The 10,586-nt window shown below is 47.1% G+C and overlaps 2 protein-coding genes across 2 annotated transcripts; one reads left to right on the top strand and one right to left on the bottom strand.

The window, feature by feature from the left end:
- The first annotated feature begins 1,865 nt into the window (after positions 1–1,865).
- Positions 1,866–9,498, top strand: LOC133166970 (solute carrier family 22 member 23). Its single transcript, XM_061297404.1, has 10 exons — positions 1,866–3,032; positions 3,387–3,490; positions 4,004–4,158; positions 5,736–5,922; positions 6,053–6,180; positions 6,410–6,512; positions 6,781–7,007; positions 7,222–7,254; positions 7,359–7,482; positions 7,814–9,498. The coding sequence occupies exons 1-10, from the start codon at positions 2,619–2,621 to the stop codon at positions 8,232–8,234; spliced, it is 1,896 nt and encodes a 631-aa protein (XP_061153388.1). The 5' UTR covers positions 1,866–2,618; the 3' UTR covers positions 8,235–9,498.
- Positions 9,383–10,542, bottom strand: psmg4 (proteasome (prosome, macropain) assembly chaperone 4). The gene is made up of 3 exons (XM_061297408.1): positions 10,390–10,542; positions 9,888–9,963; positions 9,383–9,714 (listed from the first exon to the last, which is right to left on the bottom strand). Exons 1-3 carry the CDS (start codon positions 10,540–10,542, stop codon positions 9,593–9,595), a joined length of 351 nt encoding a protein of 116 aa, XP_061153392.1. The 3' UTR covers positions 9,383–9,592.
- Between the last annotated feature and the right edge of the window lie 44 nt (positions 10,543–10,586).

Here is a 10,586-nt window from a genome sequence, read left to right on the forward strand (position 1 = left end):
CATCTTTTCTTTGGAATCCAAAGTGCTTCCAAACGAATGACTTGAAGCCTAAAGGGGAGCAAATTTCCTTGTCTTTTTAGACACTAGCCATAGCACCAGCCCAGGAGCCGCGTACTTGTTGTCGACTCCCCTTTCACGTGCCTGCTCTGCTCACAACACAACGCCGCGCACTGCTCCCTGCTCCCGGAAAGAGGAAGCAAGCAACAATGAACTGGATTTCAAAATAAAGTCGCGTCTAATGTCCGAGGTCAAACACGGCGATATAAATCGATGTTTACGTTTAGCATCGATGCCAATAAATCGTAGAGCATTATATCGATTAATCGATGTGTATCGATGAATCGTTACACCCGTAGTAACTACCGTATTTTGCGCCCTATTAGGCGCACCGGGTTATAAGGCGCACCTTCAATGAACGGCCCATTTTAAAACTTTGTCCATATATAAGGCGTACCGGACTATAAGGCGCATAAAATAGAAGCTTTACTGCAACAAACTGAGGTTGACTAGGGTTGCGGTATGCACCCACTAGCCAATAACCAACGAGCCCTCTGTAAACAATCGCGTTTCTCAAACGATCTCCTATAAAATGATTGGAACTGACTAAAGTTCGATCTAACGCATTGGTAATTGGTACTACTTACCTATGTTTCCCTTCCATATTGATCCGTAGATTTGCTCGAAACATTAACAGAGCAGCCTATTTTGACATGAAATAGCCTCGCGCGTATAGCAGCTATCGTTATAGCATTAGCCATCCGCAATTTCCTATGAGCCTCAGCTCGCAATCTCCCATGAGCCTCAGCAAAGTGTAAACAATTGCGTTTCTCAAACAATCTCCTATAAAATGATCAGAACTGACTATAGTTTGATCTAACGCATTGGTACTACTTACCTATGTTTCCCTTCCATATCGATCCGTAGATTTACTCGAAACATTAACAGAGCAGCCTATTTTGACATGAAATAGCCTCGCGCGTATAGCAGCTATCGTTATAGCATTAGCCATCCGCAATTTCCTATGAGCCTCAGCTCGCAATCTCCCATGAGCCTCAGCAAAATGTAAACAATCGCGTTTCTCAAACGATCTCCTATAAAATGATCAGAACTGACTAAAGTTCGATCTAACGCATTGGTACTACTTGCCTATGTTTCCCTTCCATATTGATCCGTAGATTTACTCGAAACATTAACAGAGCAGCCTATTTTGACATGAAACAGCCTCGCGCGTATAGCAGCTATCGTTATAGCATTAGCCATACGCAATTTCCCATGAGCCTCAGCAAAGTGTGAACAATCCCGTTTCTCAAATGATCTCCTATAGAATGATCGATGACTAAAGTTCGATCTAACGCATTGGTACTACTTACCTACCCCTTCCATATCGATCCGTAGATTTACTCGAAACATTAACGGAGCAGCCTATTTTGAAATGAAATAGCCTTGCGGGTACAACAGCTATTCGGTGACGCCCCCTGACAAAAGTTACCGTAATGTTGGGAAGCGATGCGACCTTGTAATTTACTAGTCGTACTAAAACGTACTAAAACATTTTCGCAGAGCACTGTGTACAACCAGTATGGATCAACAAATTTATCAATTGGTCCATATATAAGGCGCACCGGACTATAAGGCGCACTGTCAACTTTTGATAAAAATTTAGGTTTTTAGGTGCGCCTTATAGGGCGGAAAGTACGGTAATTGATTCAAAGGTTCATGAAATAAAATAATAACAAAGAACAACACGTGGCCTTTGAAAGCATCAATTAAACATAAATGTGTTCGTCATAGATGACACGATGGCGACACGGCCACTTGAATGATTTTGAGCAAGCATTTCGGGGAAGGAGCGGCACAAAGGAGATCATTGTTGCTTGCCCGCAGATGCCTGTCACTAGTGCAGTCTCTCCAATCGCAACACATAGCGCGATCGGCGAAGGCTGGGCTTCGCCTTTCCCCCCATCCCACGTCACGCCATCTCTGCGACCCTCTTTGCCTCCCATTGAGAAGACAGCGGCAGCACAGTCGTCTGAGCCTCTCAACGTAAGCTCTCAGAGCGACAAAGCGAGCCGGCGACGGGAGGGAGCCTGAATGCTATTTTGGGAAGATGCGCGCCTCCAGAACTGGGCTCGCACTTTGGCTTCGAACGAGACCTGTTGTGGCGCACATGGATGACCTCGCAGCAGATGTTTAGATGATATTCTCTCATTACCACTTCCAAAAAGGCCTGGCTAGCCCCGATCGGCTCCACATGGATGCATCCCACTACGGGAGGTGCGCGCATGCAGGAGCACAAAGCCCATGCTCGCCCGAGCAGCTCATTCCTCTAAGGGAAATTCCCCACAAGCTCCTGAAACAATTGGACTGCTTCGGGGCCCCCGCGGACGACATGAGGACAACTGTAATGTGATTTGCTTCAAACACCGCAGACCCGTTTTTTGTCTGAGAGGGGATCGAGAATTTTTGGTTGCTACGATTAGGATTTATCTGCGCCGCGAGCCCCTTTGTGTCCGCGCGGAGGCTTAGCACAGAGGGGCTTTGCTTGCTGCTTGGCTCTCTTGCTTGCTTGCTTGCTTGGCCGGCTGTTGCGGCCAGCTGCTCCGCGGGACTGGGCAGCGATGGCAGCCGGTCGCCCGCAACCACACGACCACCCGCCCGAGAACGGCTTCATCCCACTTGATCAGCCGTCACCCAGGCTGCTGCCGCACATCGACGCCTCGGTTCTGCCGTCTCTGGGAGGGTTCGGGAGGCACCAGAAGCAGCTCGTGGTCCTGACCTGGATACCGGCATTGTTCATAGGCTTTAGTCAATTCTCGGATTATTTCCTCTTGGCGCAGCCCAACGGCACGTGTTTGCAACCTTTGGGTAACGACAGCAAATGGACAGCAGAATCGTACCCGCTCACCGGTACCGGGCTGCAGGTCAACGGCACCGGGGATGATGAAGACGACGACGGCAGTGGTCTGCTGTGCGCCTGCAAGGAGAGGACATTGGAGCTGCACACGGGACTGAGTCAGAATGTGGTTACCAAGGTAACGAGAGAGCGCGACACTGGTCTGCAAATTTAACGAATACATTTATAAGATTTTTTCAAAAGTAGATTGACATCTGTCGACTGTGACAAGGCTCACCCACTGACCTCAACTTGAGATGGAGGCTGCGTGCACCCCCCAATTATCCAATGTGTATACACTAGCCTACTTATGGATTAGTATTTACTGTATATGGTTTTTATAGTGTTTTAGTTTGGCATATCTTGTCGTGAGATACTGGTGAAAGATAATTAAGACAGGTATCGACACTGGCCTTGTAAGAATAATTTACATTATACATATGCATTTTGGATTTATGCACGATTTTGATTTCTACATTTTTTGTGTTTACAGTGGAACTTGGTGTGTGACTCAGCCTGGAAGGTCCATATTGCCAAATTTTCTTTGCTCGTGGGCTCCATTTTTGGCTACTTAGTGATGGGTGTCATGGCCGACTGGTAAATTCACTTCCTTTCCACTCCTGAAAGCTTGTGTTCATATTGAAAATTCTATCTTAAACAGTGACTTCTAAGTCAATTAAGCATCACTGATTCTGGATGCCTCCATCAGGCGCCCTGATGGAGAAAGCTCTATTGCGTTTAATTTGGTACAACCAGACAGCTCTCACCCGAGCATCCGAGGCAGTGGGCTAGCTCAGAAGGGCTTCATACTTCAGTTGGTGCCAGACCCACAAATTGCTGCTTCGTTTGTTTTGACATCCCACAAGGCAGCTCAGCTGGCGCGTGGGAAAACAAAATCCTTTGCATTGTGTCCTGGATCAGTAACCATGGAAACCATGTAAAGAACTGGCTTGATTCTAATATGACCTACTGGGCAACCAAACGAGGAAGTCCAGGCGGCCCAAACAAGACATGGCCCGTACGGCCTTGTTGACGCGATTAGCTCATGTTGTCGGGTTGTAAGCCCTTTGTAAAGATGTCTTTGTTTTTCTTTTTCTCTCTGCTTCCAAGGTTCGGTCGCCACCCGGTGTTGATTCTCTCTGTGCTCTTCATGCTGGTGTTTGGTTTGAGTGTTGCCTTCTCTGTAAATGTCACCATGTTCAGCACCTTGCGCTTCTTTGAGGGTTTCTGCTTGGCGGGCCTCGCTCTTTCCCTCTACGTGCTCAGTAAGTACACACCTTACACCTGTCTGCTTTGGCACCGCTTGCATCCTCACCACCTTTTCTTGTTTCCCCTCTGTTGTCAGTCAGGCGGAATGTGAATGAAAAAAAACATATGTTGAAGTTGTCGCTACAGCTTCATTTGCATTTTTAAGAAAAAAAATCACTTGCTGATCTGCTTTAGTGCCAGCAGCACGTTTGTATTTTGCTCCTTCACTGCACCATATCACGTGACTTGTGTAATGAATCATATTTTCTAACTCCACTCATCACAAAATGCTTTGAATTGGAATGAGGTCAACCGTGCGCTTACTGCATACACGTCAACGACCAAACTGTTTGCGTCCCCCATTTGATGACCTCATTCCATTCTTTCTACCAACGGAAATATGGAATCCCGATTGTCAATCTATTTGATCCTTGGCCCTTTCCGTTTCCACTGAATTTGTCCTTCAATACCCCCTCTCCGTTTGTCCATTGCTTTCTTGCTTTCTCTCTCCCCCTTGCAACGATTTTATTATTAGCACAGAGACTCGCAGCGCTTCTTTTCTCGCGCTTCCTTTCATCATTTGCTTCTCTCGCTACAGATTGCTGTCGCAATCATTCGCCGGCCCAAATATGCCGACGCGATGTGTGTAACTGTGTGCATCGTTGGGTGTGGCAGCCATTTGGGACGTGTTTATGAGGAATTGAGCGCCTCGCGGGGCCGTCCTTGGGGAGCTATTAGCGTTGAGCTTCTTCGTCCTCACGTTTGTTTTTCATTTGAACTTGAGGCCATGGCGCACGATTGCAGTCACTATTTTGATCATTTGAACTCACACACTGTAAGAGAGTTGGTTGTGCCATGGAAAAGATTTGCTTGGTTCCAAACTTGGTACGGCAGTTAAGGGTCTCAATCTGAATCTCCTAAATGTTATGAAGTCTTGTAAGAAATGTTGACAATTCCTCAGCTATTTGGACGCACTCCCACACAGACAGTGGTCACCAGCTGGCTCTCAAAGCCTGCCCCCCCCCCCCCTCCGGTTTTTGTTTTCTTCAGACAAGGAAGTGCCGGTGAATGAGTGTGTGCAAAGAAAAGAATGAGGGAGAAAGGAGGCTTCATGGGGGATGGGGTGAAACCAGGCAGGGAGGGGGGGATTGGGCAGGGGAGTGAGGCGATACCAGGATGAGCCCACAGGCAGGGGGGCGAGAGGGGGGGCACTGAGATAATCAGCGCATTCTGCTACTCAGCGAGAACAAAAGGTTTGTGCCTACAGTGTGTGTGTGTGTGTGTGTGTGTGTGCGTGCGTGCATGCGCGCGGGCGTGCGTGCGTGTGTGTGTGCGTGCAATATCTCAGTCGAGCTGGCAACAGTTGAAAACAGCACAGGGAGGTTTGTTTTTTGTTTTGTTTTTTTGATTTGCACATGTGGGGTCACTTCCGCATTGTATAAAAGTAATATGTTTGCAATGTTGCGTACGCACAGATTCTTCAGACTGGATTATTTAAATTTTTATTCAGATGCCGTTTTCTGGATATGTTTGTTAATAATGGTGAGCACAGTTAAAGCTTGAAGCCCTCTTTTTGGTGCTCTCTTCACTTGAGGGGTGGAGCTTTGCTTGCCCGCCTGGCGTTTCTCCATGACCATGGTGGCCAGTTTCCTGATGGTGGCGGGGCAGCTGCTGATGCCTGGCCTGGCTGCCTTGTGCCGCCATTGGCCAGGGCGAGATGACTGGCAGGTTCTGCAGATTGTCATCATCAGCCCCTTCGTCTTGATGCTGCCCTACGTCTGGTGAGTTGACACAAACGCAATGTGCAGGACACCACGCAGCGTGCCCGCCACGCAGCGCCTCCTCGTTGCTTTGGCAAAACATTGTTTCTTGCTGTCTGTGAGTTTCATGAGTGTCTTGCCCTTATGGCAGGATTTTTCCTGAATCGTTACGCTGGCTGCTGAGCACCCGGCACTACAGACGTTCCAAAGCCATGATGCTGGGCATTGCGAGGAAGAACCAAGTGGACATGACGACTGAACCCAACAGAGTTCTTTCAGGTGCTGAAGGCTTCATACAGGGTCAACCGCCGGTCAAGAACCACCGCTCAAAGCTCATGTCACATTCGTTTGGACTTTTTGCACTCCATTCATTATTTTGTGCTCGCAGCAGCTTCTTGATATGATTCACATTTAGACAACTCATTTAAGTTAAGAAACTACAATGCGAAAGTTGCGATTCTATCTCCTGTTGCGTCAAGGTGTGAGCAAGGGTCTTGTTTTCAAGCAGAGCTGGAGCAGGAGCTGCACAAGAGGCCCCAGCGCTCCTGTGTGGTGAAAATGATGAGTACCAGGAACCTGTGGAAGAACATTGTGGTGCTGTGCGTCAACTCGTAAGTCATTTTCTTGCCTGCAATGTGCTCAGACACTATAGCGACATCGTTCACAGTCAGCTACTCAATGCCGGATTCATTTTTTGCTTTAAGTACCCTTGGCTGGTATCATCGGCCTCCTTTAGTACCCAATATCTTAAAATACGGGCCCCGATTCCGACACCTGTACTCCTCCGTCCCTTCTGAATTATGATTCTTTCTCCATAAAGATGAAGTCAACTTATTTTCCATCAACTCCCAGCTTTGCTTATTGTGTGCATTTTTACAGGTTGACAGGCTACGGGATACACCACTGCTTCGCTCGAAGTATGATGGACCCGGAAGCCCAGCCCACTGCTTTGTGCCACACGGACTACTATACCATGGCTGGCATCGCCGTGGCAACGTGCGTGGCGCTGTGCCCCATGGTCGGCCTGATGGGTCGACGCGGCGGCCTTCTGACCTTCATGATCATCACAGCGCTCGCGTCACTGCTGCAGCTGGGCCTGCTCAATCGTGAGTCACCGTACTGGGAAAGCACTTTTTCTAGCTCTCTCGACGATCAAAATGCAGCAGCTCATGTTTTATGCAGTTTCGTAATTGCTGAGAACTGAAAAGATTTTCAGGCATGTACAGCCTACTTGTGTCACGAATGCCATGCACAATGTTTTTGTCATTAGCATGTTTTCTTGTCTGCCCTCCCCACATGTCAACCACAAATGCGATCCAGTGATTGGGAAGTACAGTCTCCGGTATGACACAGGTACTGTACAGCTACTACCATTGCTCGCATTTGGTCAGGTTGGATGAATTACATGAAATCATATTGAGTGTTTTTCTTTCCCTGCTTTTTTTTTTTCCTCACAGTCCTGCGGGACAGCCTAAAGAGGAAATTCTCTGTGGCCTTCTCCATCATCGGCATGTTCTCCTCTCATGCTGTCAGCACCCTCAGTATTTTCTTTTGTGCTGAAATCACACCAACAGTCATCAGGTAAGTGAGGATGATAGAAAGAGAATCATGGAGAGGCTCCTTGTGACTGAAATGCTTCACTCCTGACACTTGTGAGCAAATTTGGAGCAGTGATGGGAAAATGGTTGAACCAGTTGTATTTTTGGACTACTCTAGTTGTGTTCAACATGGGGCTGATGAAAGCACACCGACTTACCATGTCGTCGACCCCGTTATTGAAACCAACAGTGCCATCTAGAGGTGTAAAAAAATACAGCAACGGGTTCATGAAGCACATTTCAAGCTTCATTTTACCATCACTCGAAATGGGAAGGATGTTATGCGCTGAGCAAATCCTCTTGTCATGGCTCAGGGGCGGAGGTCTGGGTCTGGTCTTAGCCAGCGCCGGCTTCGGCATGCTGACCGCGCCCATCATGGAGCTCCACAACCAAAAGGGCTACTTCCTGCATCACGTGATTTTCGCTTGCTGCACGCTGCTGTGCATCATCTGCCTGCTGCTGCTCCCTGAGCCGCGGGGTCAGCCGCTGCCCGAGAGCCTGGCTGACGGGGAGACGTTCACCCGGCAAACCTTGCTCCATCCGGGCGAGCAGCACCTTCTCCTGGCCAAGGGTGACAGGGACTACTCGCGCGTTCACGACACCCCGCTTCACCTGTCGGCCACGGGCGGCGCCACCGCGGCAGCTGCCACCGCTCTGGCAGCGGTGCCGGCCTCGTACTCCTTGGCCACCGGCGGCGAGGTCATTGCCAACCACACGATGGCCAACGGGGTTTGAGCGCAACGAGTTGCTCAGCAGCTAACAGGTCTGGGAAGCCACTTGAACTTGGGATTCAACTCGAATCCCAAATTCAAACGGCAAATCATTGAACCATTTTGAAGGGAACCATTTCTTTTGTTGTGACCCTGATGAGCTCTTGTGGCAAGAGAGGTTGGGATGTTGAGGAAGGTAAATTTGTCCTTTGTAGTTAAATTATGAATTCAAGAATTGCTAAAATATTTGACCTGATTTGTATTGATCTGAAATCTCCTGTGTTGCACTGCTGTCTACTCTGTTTCGAGTCTTTCCCAGGTCAAAGGAGCCGATGAAGGCAAATGGAGCAGCTATCGGTCAGTGTCAGTTGACTTCTTCTAACAGTTAATTTTTGCACTACAAGTCAAGAGACACAATCAAGCGGATTGGCTCAACCACTATCGCTGTATGTTTTGCATGAACGGGCACCACGTTTTAAAGGTTATTTGTATTACGCTGGTCCACAGTGGCACTTTATCCAGAAGTTGTTGTAGACGCTGATTTTGAAAGTGAGCATCACGGCGGTTGGTGAAGGTTTATGAAGGTTGCTCATGCATCCGGAGACCTTGGCGCGCATTGCCATGAGAGACTGCGGGCGATGCTACACAGACGTGAGAGTTGAATGGACATTGAAGTTCTCTTCTCTGAAGTCTTATGATGTGTCTCAACATTTGAACTGCCTTTTATGTATCTGTCGTTCTGAACCTTTTGTCATGCAGCCCAATTTTAGTCGCTTGTCACTCGCGAATATCCCGCTCCATGTCTCACTAGCTGTGTTCTCTGTACTGTGGTCATGATGTAATCCTCCTCCGGTGGTAGCTAGCCAAAAAGCACAATTACAAAACTAAACACTAGTAGACTAGAACAGTCTGCCTCGGAAGGGGTTGCCTGTTGTTAGGGATTCTTAGTACCACGTACAACCTGTGTTCATGAACTATTCAGCAATGATGTGTGATACACCTATTTAGACTCTACAAGCACATTCTATAGTAGCGTTACATAAACTACAAACAGAATTGTAGGACCCAGCATCTTCCTTGTACTTCTTTAGCATGTTTCGTATTTTGAATACATGGTTCATGTTTTCACCACTTACACTGAAAAAAAGAAAGACACAACCCAGCCACCAAAACTGTTTTCTAAGTCGTATTTTTTAATGATGCATTTGTACCAAAAGCCATAGGCTGACATGTTTTGATAATAGAACTCACCTAATTTATTGTGTCAATAAAAAAAACACTGGATGTGACGTTCTTGTGTGTGGTAGATGTCACCGCAACAAATAAGAGAACAACCAGCCCTTCCTTTTCTACAGTCTCACACAAAATCGCTTGGGGAAAAATTCAAAATTTCCCCGGATGAAGCTCAAGCTCCTTTTTGATTCGGTTTTCCACTAGCAGAGAGAGACTGGAGTTGGTCGTAGGAAGACTGTAACTAACAAAAACTTGCTTTTGGGTCTTCTTTGCTGCAAAACGAGACACACAATTAGTACACTCTCTTTGGAAGGCTGCCCCTCCATTCTTTTTAACATATTTATATCCCCTCAGAATGGAACCAGTGATGGAAAAATAATGAGGCGGAAAAAATCCACAGTGTCTAGTGCTAAACTATTGTGTGGAACAAAGAATGCAGCAATACCTAATCTCTGTGCCAAAGAATTTGGAGCTGTATCTGAAGGGTCCCCCATCACTAACGTAGATAATGGCATGGAGTCCTGCACAAAAGATAGACAGGCTTCAGATTGGACACTACTGACACAGTTTTGAATCAAAATGTCGTATTTCACTCAAAAAATTCGCCGTTTCATTTATACCAATACTAAATGTGATTTTGAGATTTGGCCCATCGTTGCAATGACCATATATTTATGCATTCATTTCATCTGAGCAGACAACGAAATTAACAACGGGGCAGTGCAAAGGGGCCAGGTTTGTGTGATCACAAAAGAAGACATAAGATCAGATGAGATCAGATCACTTCATCATTAACACCATCGCGATCACTTGTATGAGTCAATTCACGCTCAAAGAGAAAACACATTTCGTGTGACGAGCTCTTCTTAAGACGTTTCTTTCCCCCCTTCTCGAGCCAAGCGATGCCGAGTCATTTTGTACTTGTTGACCATCAGCTTTGGACTCACGTATCTGCTGCTCATTGAAACCGCCAAGTTGGAAAGAAGTGGACTCGAACCAACCCAGAGGAAAAAAGCACCACTGAGTTTCATGACGTGAAAGTGAATCGTCTGCTCCATAAATCTTTCCGAAAAGTTGTGAACTGAAATAGGATCCGGCATCTCTCCGACTTGGGCGTCACTCGATTTTATCTATTGATTTATAT

Source organism: Syngnathus typhle, linkage group LG14 (assembly GCF_033458585.1).
Source record: "Syngnathus typhle isolate RoL2023-S1 ecotype Sweden linkage group LG14, RoL_Styp_1.0, whole genome shotgun sequence".
NCBI classification, from domain to species: Eukaryota; Metazoa; Chordata; class Actinopteri; order Syngnathiformes; family Syngnathidae; genus Syngnathus; species Syngnathus typhle.